General features: G+C 34.3%; 1 protein-coding gene, 1 long non-coding RNA gene and 2 pseudogenes across 5 annotated transcripts; 2 read left to right on the top strand and 2 right to left on the bottom strand.

The window, feature by feature from the left end:
* Positions 1-585: 585 nt before the first annotated feature.
* LOC114275662 (pentatricopeptide repeat-containing protein At1g09220, mitochondrial) lies at positions 586-17,001 on the bottom strand. Of its 4 annotated transcripts, none has more exons than XM_082870566.1 (3): positions 16,690-17,001; positions 16,381-16,530; positions 586-2,197 (listed from the first exon to the last, which is right to left on the bottom strand). In XM_082870566.1, the coding sequence occupies exons 1-3, from the start codon at positions 16,841-16,843 to the stop codon at positions 807-809; spliced, it is 1,695 nt and encodes a 564-aa protein (XP_082726692.1). In that variant the 5' UTR covers positions 16,844-17,001; the 3' UTR covers positions 586-806. The 4 variants fall into 4 exon arrangements, with proteins under 4 accessions (XP_082726692.1, XP_082726694.1, XP_082726693.1 ...); XM_082870568.1 differs by having other exon boundaries at positions 607-2,197; positions 16,381-16,491; positions 16,690-16,956; XM_082870567.1 differs by having other exon boundaries at positions 646-2,197; positions 16,381-16,509; positions 16,690-16,912.
* Positions 10,091-11,498, top strand: LOC145789338 (pentatricopeptide repeat-containing protein At1g09220, mitochondrial pseudogene; annotated as a pseudogene).
* Positions 11,681-12,950, top strand: LOC114275667 (uncharacterized). Its single transcript, XR_014330634.1, has 2 exons — positions 11,681-12,013; positions 12,545-12,950. It is a non-coding gene; the product is annotated as an uncharacterized LOC114275667 (long non-coding RNA).
* A 3,303-nt stretch (positions 17,002-20,304) lies between the features above and the next one.
* On the bottom strand, positions 20,305-20,996 carry LOC145791917 (pentatricopeptide repeat-containing protein At1g09220, mitochondrial pseudogene; annotated as a pseudogene).
* Positions 20,997-22,493: the final 1,497 nt, after the last annotated feature.

The following is a 22,493-nucleotide window of genomic DNA, read 5'->3' on the forward strand; positions in this document are numbered from 1 at the left end:
ATGGTAACACATGAGGTGGAAAGCACTTTATTGTATATAAATGTGGTAATTGTAACATTATTGATAGGGTAAATTACATTTTGACTCCCTTAAATTTCAATGATTTTTCACTTTGTCCCTTAATTGTTTTCCAATTTGATCCTTAACGTTTCTAATTTTCTTCAATAACCAATATCTGACCAAAATTGGGTGAAAAAAACCATGTGGCAGAAATTAGGGTAAATACACTCTGCCCCCTTATGTTTTAGTGTTTTTCAATTTTGGCCTTTAAAGTTTTTTTCCCACTTTCCTTACCTTCTTAATTTTTCTCAATTTAATCCAACAATTAATGTTAGTCCAAAATTTGATGAAGAATGTTACGTCACCAACTTCGTAGGACCGAAGGTGTAGCTTAAATAGTCTTGAGGACTTGTTTTCCCTCATTTAAACAAATTTGACCATTGTAGCATTATTGTGTAAAGTATACCTTTGATTCGTCTAAATGAGAAAATCAAACTATATGGGTGGTTTCAATATTTTGAACAGGAAAACTGAGCTTATAACTTTGTATTTTCATTATATTGTTAATTGATTGTTCATTAAAACCATGAAATTTCAAAATGTGACCAAACCGCCACAATGCATAACGATTTGGTGCAGTAATTGACTCCAATAACCACCTGTCCTAGACTATGATCAAGAGACTGAACACCAAAAGATTTGTCGCAGAGGGATTTCCACAATAAAAGATTTATAAACTACCATTCCCACAAAATCAATGCCCCTACATTGATGATTTTTTTTTTTTCTTTTTTCTTCTGGTTTTATCAGACATGACTAAGTCCGGGAACTTTAGATGCATTACTTTCATCCATCAGTCTCCTCACCCCCTCAGCATCTACAAACCTACAAAAACCAGCATATATATTGGACAAAAGCACATAATCACCACCATATCTTCTCTCCATCTCTAGTATCTTCCTCATAACTCGCTCTGCAATCTGAATATTACCATGGAAGCTACAAGCTCCTAGCAATGTCCTCCAAATCACAACATTAGCAATCTCAGTAGGAATCTGCAAAGCTATCATCTCAGCTTCCTCTAACCTACCTTCCCTCCCCAACATATCTATTAAGCACCCATAATGCTTAATATCGGGTACAACTTGACACTCATTAAGCATCTTTCTAAAAAACTCAAGCCCCTCTTCAACCAATCCTCCATGACTGCAAGCATTTAAAATACTCAAGAACGTTACGCGATTTGGCATCAAACACTCATCTTCCATTCTTTTAAAACTATCTGCTGCATATTTCCCCATTCCATGCATTGCAAATCCAGAAATTATAGATGTCCACGACACCAAATTCCTCTTTTCACAAGTTATGCCATGGAAGACTTTTACTGCACTCTCAATGCACCCACACTTTGCATACGCATCTATAAGGGAATTGGTAACTCGAATGTCACACTCATTAAACCCACTTTTCTCTCCATAAGAATGAATTAATTGGCAACACTCGAGACACCCAAGATTCCGTATGGACGGAAAAATTGCTAGGATTGTTACTTCAGTTGGTTTAATAGCCTTGTCCACAACCATTGTCCGAAACAAGGCCAAAGCTTGCTTGTGTTGGTTCAACCGCGAGTACCCGTCAATGATACCAGTCCACGAAACAACATTCTGAGATGGCATCCGGTCAAAGAGAGAATAGGCAAGGCCAATCTGCCCCCATTTAGTTAAACCAGTGATCAAGGCATTCCAGGTGACTGAGTTCCTCTCAGGCATTTCATCAAACACTTGTTGTGCTTCAACTAAACACCCACAAACCGAATACATGTTGACCAGAGCAGTTTGCACATAGATGTGATGCTCAAAGCCGGCTTTGACAGTGAGACCATGGACCTGAGTACCCAAAGTGGGTTGTTCCAAATTGGTGCAAGCCTTGATGAGAAAAGAGTAGGAATAGCTATCGAAGGAGATGATGGGTAGGTGTAGAAGTTGAAAGTTCTTGAAGAGTAGGACAGCTTCTTTGGGGGAGGAACCGAGTGAGTAGTGTCGGAATAGGTAATTCCATATTGTCATAGACATTCCAGTAGAGTGAATGCCATTGAAGATCAATTGAGCGTGGATTTGTCGGATGGCTTCGCGGCTTGCTATGTGTTTCATTAGCAGAGATAGCAAGTAGGGCATGTGTCTCCTCTTCATGGCCACCTCTGCACAATGAAATGCAACCTGTTAACTAGTAGGAAAATGCTAGGCATCATGAAAAATGCTTCACGAAAATGATCATGAACAACGCTGGCGCCGGACCGATTTGACGCATACCTTGATCATGGGAAATATTATGGTTGTATATTATAGGATCCAGTTTGTCTTTACTTCCTCCCTCCTAAAATAATTGTCTTTCTTTTGACGAATTTAACTTTTTTTTTAATACTATAATTATTATATTTTAAAAATATTATTTTTTTAGAATTACCTTTTAATAATAGATATATTTTTTAAAATATTAATTGTTATAATTGTGTTTTTATATTATTAATAAATTTAAAAAAAGAACAAAATAGTAAATACATATTAGTTTATTATGGGTGTATATTATAGGATCCAGTTTGTCTTTACTTCCTCCCTCCTCAAATTTAACTTTTTTTTTAATAGTATAATTATTATATTTTAAAAATATTAATTTTTTAAAATTATTCTTTGATAATACATTTTTTTTTAAAATATCAATTGTCATAATTGTATTTTTTATATTATTAATAAATTTAAAAGAAATGCAAAATAGTAAATACATATTAGTTTATTCCTTAATTTTTACAAATGGACTAATATTTTAGGATAATAAAAAATAAAATAAGGGACTAACATTTTGAGACAATAAAAAATAGAATAAGGAACTAATATTTTGGGACGGATAGAGTAGTTGAAAATCAAGATTGAATCGTTTAGCCTATGCCGTAGACCTATTTTTAGGCTCTGTTTTGATGATCTAAATCGTTCATATTTTAGAATTCGTAGAGTATATCATGCAAGCAAAAAATCAAGTCAATTGGATAACGACAATTACGTGTTCGAATCAATTTTGTATAAAAAAAAAATAGACGGTGAAAAAATAAACGATTCATATAAAACTTATTCAAACACGTGGTTGTTGTTATCTGATCGACTTGATTTTTTGCATGGATGATATACATGACAAATCTTAAAATATGAAAGGTTTGAATAATCAAAACGAGACCCAAAACTGAGTTCACGGCATGGACTGGACCGTCCAGTCCTGATCTCCAATTGGAGACAAGCTGGATGTTGTACTATATACACATGTTATGTATTTTTTGAGATAAATATTATGTAGGTTTGTGATAAATGTTATGTATTTTTTTTCTATAAGAGTTACAATAATTTGTGGTTAAAAAATGAAGTTACGCATTTTATGATAATGTTACACATTTTTATGGTTATGTTATACATTTTTTTATCCAAACATTTTCTAACCACAATATGTAACATCACTACAAAGATAAATAATTTCATTTCCCAACCACAAATTGTCCTAATTTCTACCAAAAAAATATGTAACATTTACTACAAAAATACGTAATGCACTACAAGACACCAAGATATATATAGTACGAACACTTGGAGGAGGTGTTTAATCATAGAGAAAATATCATTTTGTTCCCAAAACTATTACTCAAAAATCAATTCAACCCATGTTCTGTTAATAACATCAATTTTATACCTAAACTATCTAATTTTGTATCAATTTTACCCTCACTATCAATTGCCATCGATGATCAAATGGAAGTTGCTGACGTGGTTTCATTTGAAATTTTATTTTACCCCCAAAACTATCTCCAAAATATCAATTAGAATTAGGGGTCTAATTGATATTTTGGAGATAGTTTGGGGGATAAAATAAAATTTAAAACGAAATTTTAATATCATGTTAGCAACTTCCGTTTGATTATAAATGGTAGCTAATGATAGGGGTAAAATTGATCCAAAATCAAATTATTTAGGTGTAAATTAATATTATTAAAAAAACAAGAATTGAATTGATTTTTAAGTGATAATTCAGGGGGCAAAATGATGTTTCATCTTAATCATACACCAATTTCTTCCACTTTCATAATACGCATACTCTTGTTATGGATTTTTGTGGTATATGCCACATATTGTGATACGAAAATTTATGATTTAGAAATAAAGTTACTTATTTTGTGATAATATTATATATTTTTGTGGTAATATTTATAGCGATCCCGGTTTTGACCCGACACTTGTGGTAGCCCGGACTCGAGTTTATGATTTCTGAATGTTGTTCATTGTCTTTTCCTCTTTATTCCTCCTTAAATTTGGTTATTTGGACGTGTTGGGTGTGTTTGGATCAGGTTTTTGGTTGGTTTTCAAACCTTGTGTTGCCCAGAATTTTGGTCCTCCGCTCGAGCGGCCCTTCTTACGCTCGAGCGGGATTTGCAAACTCTTAGTACTTTGCACGTCTGCCAAAGTATTGGAGGGGTGTTTTCCACACTCGAGCGGGGTTTTCTACGCTCGAGCGGATGGGTGCTCGAGCAGCCTTTCTTGCACTCGAGCGGTTTGTCTGTTGTCTGTAAAAGTACGGGAGGTGTGTATTCTGCACTCGAGCGGGACTTCTTGCGCTTGAGCAGAACAACTTATTATGTCTGACGCTCGAGTGTAAACTCTGGCACTCGAGCGGACTGTGCGTATATCAGATCGCGAAAATAACTTTTTACATCACTTTTTTAGATCTTTTCTTCCAAAAACCCTAAAGTGAGACTCTCTCTCTCTCTCTCTCCATATATATATATATATATATGTGTTGACGATAAATAACATCATCAGAAATACCATATTGCCATTTGAATATCCAAGGGATTTTGTATTTGGATATAAAAATAAGCAATGGAGGGAATTTCCTTTGCTGAGGAGTGAATGAGAAAACAGTGGAGAAGTAATTGACTTGTTCCAGAATTACAGATGGGAAGATTTCTGAAATGGCGCCATAGAGTCCACCATCGCAGAAACCAGGTAGGTAACTCGGATTTGAACTTTTGATCAAATTGAAGAAACCAAGAGTAACTGTTTGACTCATTTTGATACAAGAGGACTTTGAACCAAGCATCAATGTAATCATAGTAACTGTATTGAATTGAATGACCAAGCAGATCTCGTAGTTGATAAGGAGAACCCCAATCAACTAGAGAAACAAAGTTGTGAATATAGAGTGAATGGTACACAATTTTACTTGTGTAAGTGCGATCATAAATGGGTTTAATCACAATTGACTGATGGTTGAACAGGATGTCTTTATAGAAAGTAATTGTTTTTTCTGGATGGAGAGGAGTAAAATGCCATCCAGGAGGGAAATAAGATTTAACCAGATCATGAACAATTCGACTCTTTGGGTGACTAGGTTCTTTGAAAAAAAGATTAGTAGTGGTGGATAATATTTAATTCAAAATCATCAATAATGAGTTTAACTTTTGAATACCATTTTTGATCTCTCCACCCTAGTGTCTTTGGAAAAAGGGGTAGAGCATCTTGAGAGCTCCGTTTGGATCCGATTGAAACTTGATTTCGGCGTCATTTGAAGTTTCATCCTTGCTCCTTTGGTCTTCTAAACTTGAGGTAGGAACTCTCTACACCTTAATATGGGTTTTAACTTGGTTATAGGTTATATGAAAATGATGAGATTTGGGGATGTTTTGAGCAAACCTAGGGGTTTAGGTTCAAGTTGGAAAAGAAGGGCTTCTATATGGGTGTGGTATAAATGACTATGGGTTTTGGATATGAGGTTATCTTGTGTCAAAATAGTTGATTTTGGCCTTTGAGTTAATATTTGGAAAATGGGGAGCTTTGCCCTAAAATATCTTGAATAATTATTTTTTTATAAATAATGAAATTGGTATGAAAAATGTGAAATTGGGAGGTTGTGTACATGAATGATGTTGTTGGATTTGCTTAATCACTCACCTATGGAAATTTAATGATTTATCTGTTATAGAAATTGTATATCTGTTTAGAGAAAACTGCTTTGGGCTATTAATGGGGGATAGTCAAAATTATTGTAGACATTATATGTGGATTAGGCGAATTGAAACTAATCATTTAACCATTATCATTGACTATGATTATGAATGATATACATTGTATATGTATGATATTTGGGAGGAGAAATGGGATGTACTCCATGTTTTGAGGAAAAGAAAGGGGATGGACTCCGTTGAACTAAGTTGGCATATGTGTCCAGGGTCAAAGTCCCGAAAACCATTTGTATACATGGGTGCCGATTCCCGCGGATGAACTTTTCGTAAAATGGCAAATATAAGTGAATGTATTGTGTGATGATTTTAATTTGTTGGAGACCTATGAGGTGTATCCTCTGTTTGGTGGATTAAATACAGTGGATGTATCTATTAAACCAAAATGAATGAATTGAAATGTAAGTTTGGCATACCATGGTTTTGGGGAAAGTTATAAAGATTTTGTTGGACAATGAAAATGTGCATCATACTTTATCTCGTTAATTCTCACATGTTATGTTAGATTGTTTGTATTGGATTTTGGCTCACCCTACTTGGGAAACCATTTTCAGATATTGGTGACATGCTTCCTCTAAGGACATAGCCTGGGAGGACCTTGGAACTAAAGGCTCTTTTTGCTATTTTGTATTTAATGTTCGTTCAAGCCTAGGGCTTTATGTGTACAGAGCTTATGATTCTCTCTTTTGTCGTAACCAAGCAATGTCTTGGAAAGATGTAAGCCTATAAGGCATTTATTTTTGTTGATCAATAACTAGTATTACATGCTTTAGATTCAGGATGAACATTTATGAATGTATATTGCGTGTATTATCTTTTGTAAACAAACTCTGATGAATGAAAGTATTTTATTTCTATTATTCTTCCGCTTATGAGTTGGATTTATTTATTTATTTATTTTTGGGGTGTTGCAATATTACACATTTTTTTTGTTAGAAAATGTTTGAATAAAAAACATATGTAACATTACTTTAAAAAAGTACATAACAATACCACAAAATATGTAACTTTATTTTTGAACTACAAATTGTCGTAACTATAAAAAAAAAGTACTTAATATTTACCATAAAAATATATAATATAGATCACAAAAATACATAACATGATACATATGGTACCCACCAGAATTTCCCAAAACTTCATCCAACCCATCTTTAATGGTGTTCATATTTTATTTCATTTTTTAATATATATTTTGAGTGTTGTTAAATGTCCCTATTTTTCCTATTAGGACCTCCTCACTTCTTTGAACCCACACCACCAAAATTGCTCATTTCCTCATTTTTCTTTGAACCCCTGTCATAACCCCAAATATGCGCTTTAAACCTTCACCCAATACTTCAACCAGCACTCCCATGCCCACCCCTACCTCCAGCAACCTCTATTCCTCACCACTCTCTCTTTCACTAGCAACCCTCTCATAGTCCTCATTTTTCACTGGAGACCCTTCTTCTCATAGATGACTCCTCTCCAACAACAACCTATCTCCTTAGCTCCATCTTCCTTCCTCTTTCTCCACCATTGATCCTCTACCTCATTTCTTTCACCCAAATCTTTCATTTCACTAATCTCAGTCATTTTCCATCGCCGCCACCCACACAATTACCCTAGAGCCCTCTCCCACCATGCTCGTGTTTGATTTTTCTTCATTTGAAATCGTCTTGTCTAGTTCGGAAAACCAGTATTGAACAAACGGTGGTAGTTCGGTTGTAGACTATCGAACAAATGGTGGTGGTTCGGGCCTGAACTACCTAATTGAATTTGGGGAGATTTCAAGCAGTGTTGTGGTCTTGACGATAGTGCAATAAAGTAGATTGCTACCATCGTTGACCTTTTGTGATTGCAATTGCAATCGGTGGTAGGTAGAGATAGACTGAGAAGGGCAAAGCTTGAAAGGTAGCAAAGAAGTGTCTAAGAGTAGCTTAGGTGGTAGCGTTATTGGTAGTTGGTGAGTGGGGTTGAGGGTTTTGGTGGCTGGAGGTGATGTTGGTGATGGTGTGACGGAGGTTGCCGACTGGAGTAGGGGCAGCAGAGTTACGAATCACATATAGAGGAAAGGGAAAGGTAATTGGTGTTGGGGTGACGGAGAGGATGGGCGACGGGAATGGGGATGGCTGCTGGGATTAGGTTTAGGGTTTAGGAAATTAGGGTTAAAAAGTTAGGAATAAGGGTAAAAATGGAATTTCATGTTTGGACAATACTGGAATTAAAAAAATGAAAGATGTGGGGGGTGGAAAATTCTATTTCCAAACACTTACTTACTTCAGTACACACACTTAATGAAATATTATTTTAATAACAATTATATCCTAAAATAAAATGACTATAATGGATATCAAAACACACCCATAATATTATATTAAAATATTCTCTAAAAAATAAAAAAATCTCAGCAGATTAAAAAAATCTAAACCCTAATTTCTCTCCATTGTTCCCAGTTGTCTAAAACCCTCAGTCTCATCTAAAATTCACCTCATTGTCATTTGATCTCTCTCGATTCGTCAAAATCTAAACCCTAATTTGTTGTCTAAACATTAAGGGGTTGTTTGGGGTGTCCTAAATAAGTGCACTTTTTGACTTTTTATGAAATATGGGTTGGGTATGAGTTGTGTTTAAAATGATGTGATAGAGAGGTGATGTGACTTAAATAAGATGATGTGACTTAAATAGGATAGTGACTTTTTGACTTTTTGAATTTTTTTAAAGATACCAAACTTGGCCTAAAGATCGATCGCAAGCGGAATAGTTTTTGATTTTATATAATTGTATTGATTTCGGTTTTGATTTCGAGAATGTTCAACAGGATGATGGATCCTAAGTTGATGAGAAAATTCATGTGCAATTGAATGTAAATTTTATGAATACAAGATATTGGTGGGATTTTAGCTAATAATTTGGATGAAGATAGGTTCTTTTGGTGAGCTGTTTGGATATTATTTGTGTTTAATATGAAATTGCTTCAAATTGAAGTAAGAAAGAGATGAAAATTGTCTACTTTTATTTTTTTAGTGTTTTATTTTCTTGTTGAAATATTTCAGAATTATCATGAGAATATTTCTCTTTGGTTTTTTTGTTTTGTTTTTGGTCTTTAGTTCGTTGGTTCATAGTAAATATATATTTTTTTTAATATTTATGATAGGGTCTTCAATGGAATGGAGGTCTTCAATGAAGGACTGTGGTCTTCTTTGTCTAGAATAGAACTGTAGCAGTGAGTCTACAATTTTCAGCAAGTGAGTGGAATGAGGGTTAAGGTGGTGTGTGTACAATGGTATGAGTGAAGGGTATAATTGAAACATTTAGTGTGTGGATTGAAAAGAATAATTAATAAATGTGTACTGAGATATGATGTATACTAAGGTAAGTAGGTAGGTGTGTGAAAATAGAATTTCCCGTGGGGTTTCTAAGAAAAAAAGATAGGAGTAAATACCAATACTCGTATATTTGTTCACACTTTAGTAAGAAGGTTTGGGTACCACCTAAATAAGCTATTTATTGGCTTATTGACTTATTTATGTCAAATTACTTTTCTACTTTTTGCACGTATGTTTGTAATAAGCAACCCAAATGTGTTGGCAAGATGAATGAGACTAAATTAGCCCACTAAAAAATAAAATAGGCTAAAAAGAATGAAATAGGCTAAAAAGTCAATAAGACAAAATATCACATCCAATCCATAATCATTTCACTTATTCTCTCACAATTATCAAAAAAAAAAAAAACTAAAAATTCATCTCAAACAAAATATTTTTAACTATGCTAAAATAATATAAATAAATAAATAAAAAAGCCATACCAAAAAATTATTTTCAAACGAGCCCTTACTAGCAATGCTAGGTATCATGAAAAATATTTCATGAAAATGATCAAGAAAGATTTTTAACCTTTAGATTAGATATACAATAAGTTACAAAGTGTAATACAAGGATGGAGATTTGTTCATAATCATTTTCATGAAGCATTTTTCATGATGCCTAGCATTTTCCTACTAGTTAACAGGTTGCATTTCACTGTGCAGAGGTGGCCATGAAGAGTAGACACATGCCCTACTTGCTATCTCTGCTAATGAAACACATAACAAGCCGCGAAGCCATCCGACAAATCCACGCTCAATTGATCTTCAATGGCATTCACTCTACTGGAATGTCTATGACAATATGGAATTACCTATTCCGACACTACTCTCTCGGTTCCTCCCCCAAAGAAGCTGTCCTACTCTTCAAGAACCTCCAACTTCTACACCTACCCGTCATCTCCTTCGACAGCTATCCCTACTCTTTTCTCATCAAGGCTTGCACCAATTTGGAACAACCCACTTTGGGTACTCAGGTCCATGGCCTCACTGTCAAAGCCGGCTTTGAGCATCACATCTATGTGCAAACTGCTCTGGTCAACATGTATTCGGTTTGTGGGTGTTTAGTTGAAGCACAACAAGTGTTTGATGAAATGCCTGAGAGGAACTCAGTCACCTCGAATGCCTTGATCACTGGTTCAACTAAATGGGGGCAGATTGGCCTTGCCCGTTCTCTCTTTGACCGGATGCCATCTCAAAATGTTGTTTCGTGGGCTGATATCATTGACGGGTACTCGCAGTTGAACTAACACAAGCAAGCTTTGGCCTTGTTTCGGACAATGGTTGTGGACAAGGCTATTAAACCAACTGAAGTAACAATCCTAGCAATTTTTCCGTCCACACGGAATCTTCGGTGTCTCGAGTCTTGCCAATTAATTCATACTTATGGAGAGAAAAGTGGGTTTAATGAGTGACATTCGAGTTACCAATTCCCTTATAGATGCGTATGCAAAGTGTGGGTGCATTGAGAGTGCAGTAAAAATCTTCCATGGCATAACTTGTGAAAAGAGGAATTTGGTGTCGTGGACATCTATAATCTCTGGATTTGCAATGCATGGAATGGGGAAACATGCAGCAGATAGTTTTAAAAGAATGGAAGATGAGTGTTTGATGCCAAATCGCGTAACGTTCTTGAGTATTTTAAATGCTTGCAGTCATGGAGGATTGGTTGAAGAGGGGCTTGAGTTTTTTTAGAAAGATGCTTAGTGAGTGTCAAGTTGTACCCGAAATTAAGCATTATGGGTGCTTAATAGATATGTTGGGGAGGGAAGGTAGTTAGAGGAAGCTGAGATGATAGCTTTGCAGATTCCTACTGAGATTGCTAATGTTGTGATTTGGAGGACATTGCTAGGAGCCTGTAGCTTCCATGGTAATATTCAGATTGCAGAGCGAGTTATGAGGACGATACTAGAGATGGAGAGAAGATATGGTGGTGATTATGTGCTTTTGTCCAATATATATGCTGGTTTTTGTAGGTTTGTAGATGCCGAGGGGGTGAGGAGACTGATGGGTGAAAGTAATGCATCTAAAGTTCCCGGAAGAAAAAAGAAAAAAAAAATCATCAATGTCGGGGCATTGACTTTGTGGGAATGGTAGTTTATAAATCTTTTATTGTGGAAATCCCTGTGCCACAAATCTTTTGGTTTTCAGTCTCTTGATCAGAGTCTAGGACAGGTGGTTATTGGAGTCAATTATACACCAAACCTTCAATCTTGTGCAAGATTTTTACATGGGAAATACCCCAAGAAGATCTTTTGGTAACTGGCTCTTCTTTTTATTATTTAATTTGGTTTTTACTTTATTTCTGTTATTTAATTATTATATAGTAGAATGTAAATAACGTGCTTTTAGTTTATGATGGTCTACTAAATTGGCAAGGTTTAGCCCTGTTCAAATGGCAACTACCTTTCTTCATTTCTCCTATGTCTTTTTTTGTTGGTAGTCTCTTTATGCCACTTTTGGTTTGTCTTACAGTTATAAGTAGTTCCTTGACATGGAAAATTGGAGATTTCTTCCAAAGACAAAGGATGTGATGCTCACAAGCATTTCATTTAAGCAGACTATGATTTAAAGAGACCCTGGATGCAAGAATATTTAGATGGTTCTAAAAGGTATGATACTTAAAAGCACCATGATCTGTTCTTTTCAATTTGTGCATTGTTTTTGCTTCTTTCCAAATCACAATCATTTCGGTGAAAAATGAATTCTTGCATAAGGAGGCATATGAATTATGGATGGAATGGAATGCATTTTTCCTATGAATTATGACTGTGGTAGTCTTTTTTCCATGATGAAATGAATGAAGCGGACACAGCTTGTATTTTAGACCATTATATTATTTATTATTATGTTGTTCCTGTGTTGTGAAGATAATGGCGGTGTGAGCCTCCCTGAATAAATTCTTAAATGTAGTTTCCCTGACTTCTAGTTAATATAAATCAAGGTTGATTCCATTTAAGATGGGGCAGGACATTTATGGCTTGTAGGAGTTTGAATGTTATCTTTGTATAAAATGAATAAATGCTTGACATTAAATTTTTGTTAGTTAGAATCCACAAAATTTAGTTTATCAAGGTAAGGGAATTAGTATGCATTTGTATAGAATCATTTATGTTTGATATAATTTCATATACATTTTTCAGGGATCAGAACCAAGAAACCAATGATATGGAAAATGCTGAATTTGACAGTCACTTTCAACCTTGCTGGTTAAGCAGAAGCCAAAGCAACTTCCATCTACAATATAAAATGATCAGAAACCCACATTTTTTTTACTATGCAAGTCATTTGTAGTATGAGTAGCTGTAGTTTTTATATGTTCGCCAATAGGTTGAGTTTTGTAATTGATTTTCAGGGTGATCTGTAGGATTGTAGTGTGACATGGGTTTTCTCTTTGTAACATTGTTGTTCTGATCAATTCAAGTGGTGTTCACTTCATTGTGATTGAAAAGCAATAAGATCTTCCTCTCGTGATGTAAATATTGTACATGAAAGATGAATTATTTAAATGGCTAAGCTCACATAGGGAGAAGTGTGAAATAGTGTTAATTCCTTTTCTTGCTGTTTGTCAATTGCGATTTAGGCATCTTTGAAGACTAAAACTTGGATTGGATTGTATGTCCATAATACCACATTCGGTTTTCTACAACAATAAGTGGATGAATTTCATTTTGCAATTAGCTTATCTAATTTAATGAGTGTTTGGTAGTGGTTCTTACGATAGAGTGGCTTGAAATTCTTGGGTAGATGATTTATGTATTTCTGTGTGTGTGTATCCTATTTTGAGATGTGATGAAAATGAGAGGGGTTAACTGGAGAAACTAGTTAAAAGTCTTTGCCTCATGTCCATTCCCTTCCTTTTCTTAAGACAACTCCTATAGTGATCACGCAAATGTGAAGTTCCATGTTTCGGATTACCCCCAAGATGCTTCTTACAATAATTACATATGGCTTTCCATACGCCATCAATTTTTTCTTTCTTAAAGTGTTGCCACACAAAACTTGGGTTTTTTCTAGTGGCTAAACTAGAATCAGAATCATCTACATCAAGGACATTTTGATTAGGGAGAGGGGAGGCTATGATGGTAGAGAGGTCTCACTCTCAACCGATATTGATGGTTGTAAACCATCGACTGGTAGTTGGGAGTTTGCTTGAGAGATTGCTACAACTTCTGACATTATCAATGCTTAAAAATCCTTGAGAACATAAATAAATAAATAAATAAGACTAGGAATTGCATACTCATATGACTAAACTCAACTCCAGAAATTAAATAAAACTTCTCAAAACAAGAAATAAAACTCAACCCCAATAAATAAGTCTATAGAAGTTATCTTAGTGCTAACTTTTTGTGTCAATTCGATTACTTTATTTTATGGTTTGGGTCCAGCACTTGATTCATGTTTTTGTATGCATATAAATTGATCTAGTGTTTTAAGGTGTTCTTTAAATATTGTTTTGGAAACGTATAGTAAATTGGGGGATGACTTGAAAACCAATTACTCTGTTTGGTTGATCGATGACTAATTAGATTGAAATTGCACCAATATGCCCAATACATATTGTTCTAACTCTTTCTTCATCAGTTTCTTCGGATTGAAGCAGAGGGTGGATTAGAAGTCATGTGGGAAGTAGTTGAAAAGAGTAGTACTAAACTTATAAAATTTCAATTCACTAGTGTGGAACTAATGAATTTTAAAATCATGAAATTTGAGTTTTTGGCAATTTTTTGGTTAGAACCTACTATGCATTCTAAAATTTGCATTTTCCTTATCAGAAGCACTACTGCTCTCAAAAAAATGATCTGCCAGACCCCACCCAATCCTTAACAAGGCACACAAGGAAGAAAAGTAGGCTGCTCAAACACTGTTCTCTATCAACCAAAACACCTAGAGCATCAAAACCATCAACCAGGACTCAGGGATCTAGGGTAATACATCCATGATCCTAGTCAGCGTTCCTAGTAGCAGAAAACCCAGAAAATTGCTCTGAACAGGACTCGATGAACAGATCCGGAAAAAATACCCATTCTTGCTGAAAAATAGAGAAATGAAGAAAATATATATCTAGACAGCTTAGATTAAAAAATGAAAAATGAAAAATATAAGAAGAATCAGCTCTCCTAGTTGACCATGGAGAGCAAAAAAATTACATTACAGCAGTTTTGGTTTTATTCCAAAAACGCCAAATTCAAAGCTTTGATACCAAGTTGAATATGGTGTAAAACAAGAAGAGAGTGGAAAGGAACACATTATTGAGATGATAGAATAATAAAAATTATGGATTCTCTCCCTTAACCCTCATATTCATACTAGTTTTGTACAAATTACCCCTCATACAAGGAAGAATTGTAAATAAATTACAATATTTCGGTTTAAACTTCTTTCTTGTCTGCCACCATTTACTATACCCAAAAAAATAAAAAAGAAAGAGAACTGCATCATACAAACAAGAAACTATGCACACCATTTTAATCTGGCTAACAGACTGCCACTTTTAATAGCATTTCCAAAAATATGACTGCAAAATACACAGTTTATAGTCTAAATCAAGAGAACTGCGCTAAAGGAAATCAAAGCCACTAGCTGAAACCAAGAGTCCCACTGATGAAGAACGCTTTAAGGAAAGAGAAGAGAGAAGAAAGAGACGTGAGGAAGAAGACCACCACAACCCTAACACAAAAAGGCTACAGCCTAATATCTCAAAATTCTCATTAATAGTTTGCTAATTGTTTTGGGTTGTAGATTCATTTGATGGGTTTTTCCTAAACAAAATAATCTGCAAGCAAAATTCCATGAACTGAGATTCACATAGATGAAACTCCCTAGTTACTCTGTTTTCATGTTGAGAAAGAGTAAGAAAGATAAACCAAGGTCTATAATCTTTCATCTAATTCTACAATTCCATGAACTGTAATCTCCAATTTCAACTACCCAACCAATTATTAACTCTCTATCATCATGATGGTCAGAAAAATGATAGAACAGAGATTCACAAAGATAAAAATCCTAGTTAATCTGTTTTCTTGTTGAGAAAAAAATGCTTAATCTTTCATCTAATTATACGATATTCGTACATTTTCATCATTCCAATGCGTGTGAAAGACAGTAAAACAAAGACCATTGTTGCAAATGATTATTAGGATACATAGTTCAATCTATCCTCCTAACCAAATACAGCAATATATATATATATATATATATTAAAAAATACTTGATGGAATGTGTTTAAGAATATGCCGCAACCATTGTTGCAAATGATGGTAAACCAGAACCACCACCATGGTTCAATCAAGTGCCTTTTGTTCTCTAAATTCATATTACTTTTTGAAGATACTTTTATTATATTTATGTTTTCTGAATTCATATTACTTTTGTAGATATATTATATTATATTATATTATTATATATTCTACATTTGGTTGACAATCAAAATGTGTGAAATAGCAAGTCCAGTTTGTGATTTTGTTGCAATCCCACTTGCAAGAGACCTAGGCTGGACAACCGCCACTCATTCACTCACTCACTTTCCAGGAAAATATTTGCATTGGCCTTTTAGAACCTTACATTGTTATACATTTTAGTCCTAATTAATTAATGACTTCTACAATTCATTTGAATTAAAAAGGGTTTTGTTCAATTGCATTTTATGTATAACTCTGCAAAAGTCCCAAGAAAATAGATAGACAGTAAATAAATTTCATCTTCCACATGAGAAGTCAAAGCTAACAATTTCCAAATGCATCATAATTCACAACTGATTTAAATCCATAGCTTTTGTTTAATTGTATTTTATGTATAACTCTGCAAAAGTCCCAAGAAAATAGATAGATAGTAAATAAATTTCATCTTCCACATGAGAAATCAAAGCTAACAATTTCCAAATGCATCATAATTCACAACTGATTTAAATCCATAGCTTTAAACAACATTGAGTTAAAATTTCCATGAATCAAAGCAACAACTCTGTGAAGCTAACCGTATTTTCTGCCGATTGATGCGTAAGTCTCTTCGACAGGTTTCACCAATTGCAAAAGAGTGCCACCAGCGTCCAACAACAATGCATCATATGCTCTCTTAACCAACCTCCCTGAGAAAGGGGGGAAACCTAAACAGTGCTGTTTGGAAGCTGAGAAAGTGACAGAAAAGGAAAAGGAAAAGAAAAAGAAATAACAATGCAAATTACGACGGAAAAATACACAGAACAAGAGTGGAAGAGAAGGAAGAGGATCGAATAGATGAATTTGTCGACACAAATAGAACAAGAGAACGAGATAGAGAAACTCACCACGCCGGAGAACCACCGTGGTAACGCCGACGGAGATCGCCGCCGCTAGATCGTTGCCTTCGCAAATCCAATGGAGATCGTTGCCTTCGCAAATCCGATGCAGATCGTTGCCTTCGCTGCTATGTGGGAGTGAGAATGAGATTGAGAAGACCATGAGATTGAGAACCCAAAACACAACATATGGGTGGGGAAATGGGAAATGGGAAATGGGCGGGTACCCATTCCCAACCCATATCCTATGGTAAAAAACCCCTTAATTAATCCGATGGGTTAAAAAAATGGGGAAAATTCATATATGTGGATAGGTTCTCCATGTGATTTCCATTGTATCTCTATTTAGAAAATTGTTTGAGACCACTAAAATAATGAGCTCTAATAGTTCTAAAAATACTGTGCCTTTAATTGATTTAATGTTTTGCTCTTTGTTTTTTTTTTTTTTTTTTTTCTTTACTGCCAGCTCATTAGAGCTGGCTTAGTGGTCCATTTTTAGTGGGATCTATCACCACTGTCTCTATTTAATACAAATAACTTTCTCACATTTTAGAAATTATATTTTTCTCTTTAAGGTTTAAACTTTCATTATAATTTAATCATTTCGTTACTCAACCACTAAGTCAATTAACAAAAAAACTAATATAAGAAATTAATTTTATAAAATGTCTATTTTACATTTGTTTACATATATAAAATTGACAAATAATTTACCGTTTAGAAAAATTTTATATACCCCAATCATTGCTTTTGGTTATGATTTATTGTAATATTAGTTATAACTATTGATTATTTTGATTATGATTTAAAAGGTATTAGGTTATACTTTATATAGTGTTTGGTTATAACTATTTTTTTCTAATTATGATTAAAAATGATCTAATTATGATATTTGTGATAATTAATACCACAAAACTTTTGTACCATAGCATTATCCAAATGTTTAATAGTATAATAATATATATATTGAATGGATTTTTATAATTCCCTTCAGTTTTTGTTTATTTATCTAGTATTTTTTTTAATAAGAGTAAAATATGCATTTTAAAATTTTAATTTTTTATATTAGTTTTTTTTTGTTAGTTGACTTAATGATTGACTAACGGAATGATTAAATTATAATAAAAGTTTAAATCTTAAGACAAGATGTAATTTTCAAAATATAAGGAAATACTTATATTAAAGACAAATTTTAAGGGGTGTCAGTGTAATTTACTCAAAAGAATAAAAAAAAAATGAAATCTGCTTCTACCTAATACCATGTTTGGGTGCATCTGAAGAAACGTAAGGATGGTTTTGGACAAGCCAAATTGATAAAAATGCAACTAGGTTCTTAAAACGAGATAATTATACCCTTTGAAAACATTAATCAAAATAATGTTCACATTGGAAGACATTGTCACGTTGAGAAACATGAAAATTCAAAAATGAAGAAATTTATTTTGGTACGCTCATCTTACTAAAAAACATGTCCCTACGAAATTTCAAATCTTCATTTTAACCCCCAAAAAAAAAATATATATATATATATATATAAACAGTTGATCCACGTATGTAATTTAAATAAATGAAATTAAAATTAAAATTTCATTATATATTGTATGTTAGTTAAGTAGTAAGAATTTTCTTAACTGAAGGTTCAATGTGAATCCCATTCCTTCTATTTATCTAAATTTTTTTAAGTATAAAAATAAGGGACATATGACATAAGAAGCTATAAGAAATGGTTTGGAATAAAACAGATTTTTTTTCTAAACTTTGGTCTAATTTTTAGGTAGGATCCATACGCCAAAGTTGGTTGGTCCATGCAGCAACGCGTTCTTTGCTGTGTAACGATTCACGTCGTATATTTAGTTGCTCAAAACCATTATCGGGTGAATGAAAAATTAATACCAAAGTGAGCTCTATGAAAATAGTATGTTTGGTTGAAATTTCCATAAAGGTTGGTGTTAAGATTTGTCCCACATTGCTTTGGTGGGCAAACTTGATGTGGGTTTCTAAGTCTTGGGTTTATAACTTGGGGAGGGCTTCAAGGGGTACCTAAGTTTTGTGGAAGAGTGAGGTTATGGACAAAGTGGGCTAGACTCATTGGATCCAAAATAAACACACGCGCGCCATCCAGTCGATCGGGTGGACTAAGCTTGGGCGCGGGTGTGTAGTGTGGGGTTAGACTTGTCCGACCCAAAACTTATTTTCTTGGGCCAAAAACATTACATTTGAATTTATTTTTATTTTTTGTTTGGAAAATAAATTCTGTTCGGTTTTGATTTCAAATTTTGATTGAAAAAAATATTCAAATTTTGGCTTGCACCCCTTCAAACCTTTTTGTACAGATTTCATACCTATCCGAACAGGTTCATATATGTTCAGTTCAAACCCAAAGTTCAAATCCGAACAGGTTTTCTCTCTGTTCAACACTGTTCCGAACAGGTTTTTACCTGTTCTGAAAAGCCACAATTTCTCCTATAAATAAACAGACCCTCATTTGGATTTTGCACTTTAATTTTCGTTCTTGTTTTCTGCCATTGCTCTCTGTATTTTGTTGTATTTAATTTTTTTGTGAAAAAATGTATAAACACAAAGTGTGTTCATTGTACGAATAGTTTGTAGTGTTGTTACTATTCATTGTAGATCATTTCATCATGAGAGATAGACGTCAATATTCTGTGAGCACCCTAGAGAGGACGAATTTGTTTTAAAGAGACGGTGTTAAACACTGGACTTAATCACTCTAAGAAAATATTTTCTGTAAGTATTTTCTGTTCTTATTTTATTTTCTTCTCTCCTTATCTATTTCCATTTTCTGTTTGGTTTCTGCAATTAAATAGATTTTGGAAAAACTTTTCTTTTAATTTATTTCCTGTGTGTTCTGTTTGTTGCTGAGTACGCAAACAGAATTTAATTTTAATACAGTGAAGATTGTCTAACAATCTTAAGACAGATTTTTGTTTCTTTTATAAGTCTTCATTGTACTAATAAAATTCATTTTATAAACCTATTTTTCTAAATCCAATAAAATAATTTTTTGATTTTTGTAACAAAACAATTGTGTAGTATTTTATTTCTCTGGTTTTAATAACTAGAAACTAGGAAAGTAATATTATTTTGTGTTATAACTTATTTTCTGGTTTTAGTAACTAAAAAATTAATTTGTGTTTTGATTTTGGTTTTTTCTGATTTTTGTAATCAAATATTATGGTTTCTGAAAGTAGTACTCCAAATTCGATTGTTACAATGACTCTGGTCCTTACCCAAAACCATGTTCAAGTTCCAATGAGTCATGGAAAAAAAAGGAAAAAATTTAATGGCACCGAATTTAAGAGATTGCAGCAAAAAATGTTGTTCTATCTTACAATTCGTAATCTTGCCCGGTTTCTCCGTGAAGAGGCCCCAGTGCTTAAAGAGGATGAAAGTGATCGGCAAGTTATTGCCGCTGTAGATGCCTGGAAAAACATTCTGATTTTTTATGCAGAAACTACATCCTCAATGGCTTGAGCAATATGTTGAATAATGTTTGCAGTCCTCCGAAAACAGCAAAAGAATTGTGGGATTCTTTGGAGAAAAAATACAAGACAGAAAATGTCGGCACAAAGAAATTTGTTGTTGGTAAATTTTTGAATTTTATTATGGTGGACTCCCAAATGGTAATTTTTCAAGTTCAAAGTTTTCAATTAATTTTGCATGATTCATGCTGAGGGTATGACTGCAAGCATTTAAAATACTCGAGAACGTTACACGATTTGGCATCAAACACTCATCTTCCATTCCTTTAAAACTATCTGCTGCATGTTTTCCCATTCCATGCATTGCAAATCCAGAGATATAGATGTCCATGACACCAAATTCCTCTTTTCACAAGTTATGCCATGGAAGACTTTTACTGCACTCTCAATGCACCCACACTTTGCATGCGCATCTATAAGACAATTGGTAACTCAAATGTCACACTCATTAAACCCACTTTTCTCTCCATAAGTATGAATTAATTGGAAAGACTCGAGACACCCAAGATTCCGTATGGAGGGAAAAATTGCTAGGATTGTTACTTCAGTCAGTTTAATAACCTTATCCACAACTATTGTCCGAAACAAGGCCAAAGCTTGCTTGTGTTGGTTCAACCGTGAGTACCCGTCAATGATACTAGTCCATGAAACAACATTCTGAGATGGCATACGGTCAAAGAGAGAATGGGCAAGGCCAATCTGGCCCTATTTAGTTAAACCAGTGATCAAGGCATTCCAAGTAACTGAGTTCCTCTCAGGCATTTCGTCAAACACTTGTTGTGCTTCAACTAAACACCCACAAACCGAATACATATTGACCAGAGCAATTTGCACATAGATGTGATGCTCAAAGCCGGCTTTGACAATGAGGCCATGGACCTAAGTACCCAAAGTAGGTTGTTCCAAATTAGTGCAAGCCTTGATGAGAAAAGAGTAGGAATAGCTGTCGAAGGAGATGATGGGTAGGTATAGAAGTTAGAGGTTCTTGAAGAGTAAGACAGCTTCTTCGGGGGAGGAACCGAGAGAGTAGTGTCGAAGTAGGTAATTCCATATTGTCATAGACATTCCAGTAGAGTGAATGCCATTGAAGATCAATTGAGCGTGGATTTGTCGAATGGCTTTGCGGCTTGCTATTTGTTTCATTAGCAAAGAGAGCAAGTAGGGTATTTGTCTTCTCTTCATGGCCACCACTGCACGATGAAATGCAACATGTTAACTAGTAAGCCCTCGTTTGAGAAGAATTTTTAATTATGGATTTTTTTATTATTTTAGTCCAATTAAAAATATTTTGCTTGGGATGAATTTTTGGGTTTTTTTTTTTTTTGGATAATTGTGAGAGAAAAAATAAAATGATTATAGTTTGGATGTGATATTCTGTCTTATTGACTTTTTAACCTATTTTGTTTTTTAGTAAGCTAATTTAGTCTCAACCATCTTACCAATACATTTGAGTTGCTTATTACAAACAGACGTGCAAAAAGTAGAGAAGTAATTTGACAGAAATAAGTCAATAAGCTAATAAGTAGCTTATTTATGTGGTACCCAAACCTCCTTCGTAAAGTGTGAAAAAATATATGAGTATTGCTATTGTACAAGAGAGAAATATTCGCCTCACTTCATACTTCCTTGCTACCAAGCTCGTCGTACTCCATTACATTGCGAACAAAATGAAGGTAAGCTACCCGGCGAGTGGGTTTGCCGGAAAACCCCTCCGACAGTCAAGTTAGCTTGCTAGAAGAAAAGAGAAGGCAGAGAGCATTGTAGAGAGATAGATTTGCACAAAATTGCTTACCTTCAACATTTACATGCTCCTCCTTTTCAAGGCTGGCCAGGCCCAATGGACAACACAACTGTGTTGTACCTAGACCGGCCCAATGCTTTACGTAAATCTCCCACTTAATTGCTCCTTAATCCCGTCCATGCTAAGCGTGAGTGGGATTACCTTCTTCAACTGTGATATCCATCTTGGCCGGTTATTGAGACTTGCATCGGTCGTCTCATCATCAATCAATCCACTACAAAAAAATGCACCTTTGCCAACTAATTTTGGCAACTAAATCATTTTTAGTTGCCAAAAGTATAATATTCAGCAACTAAAAATTAATTTGTCACCATTGGTTCAAATATGTAGCTACTAAATTATTTTAGTCGATAAAAATTTATAATTGGCAACTAAATTTTGACTTAGTCGGCAAAATTCAACTTTTTCGCGACTAAATAATTTGTTAGTCGTCGTTTTCGTACATTTTACACTGAAAAAATTAAATTAATTTGTAATACTGCTGTTGCCCGACTAAAATATGATTTAGT

The sequence above is a fragment of the Camellia sinensis genome, chromosome 5 (genome assembly GCF_055761805.1).
Source record: "Camellia sinensis isolate YWXY chromosome 5, ASM5576180v1, whole genome shotgun sequence".
In the NCBI taxonomy this organism is placed as follows: Eukaryota; Viridiplantae; Streptophyta; class Magnoliopsida; order Ericales; family Theaceae; genus Camellia; species Camellia sinensis.

What these genes read in the sequence shown, in the direction of transcription:
- LOC114275662 (XM_082870566.1), bottom strand. Translation starts at nt 16,843, where the DNA reads ATGGTCTTCTCAATCTCATTCTCACTCCCACATAGCAGCGAAGGCAAC. An exon ending in CACGGTGGTTCTCCGGCGTG is followed by an intron (nt 16,531 to 16,689) that starts GTGAGTTTCTCT and finishes TCACTTTCTCAG; the next exon opens with CTTCCAAACAGCACTGTTTA. An exon ending in ATCAATCGGCAGAAAATACG is followed by an intron (nt 2,198 to 16,380) that starts GTTAGCTTCACA and finishes TTCATTGTGCAG; the next exon opens with AGGTGGCCATGAAGAGGAGA.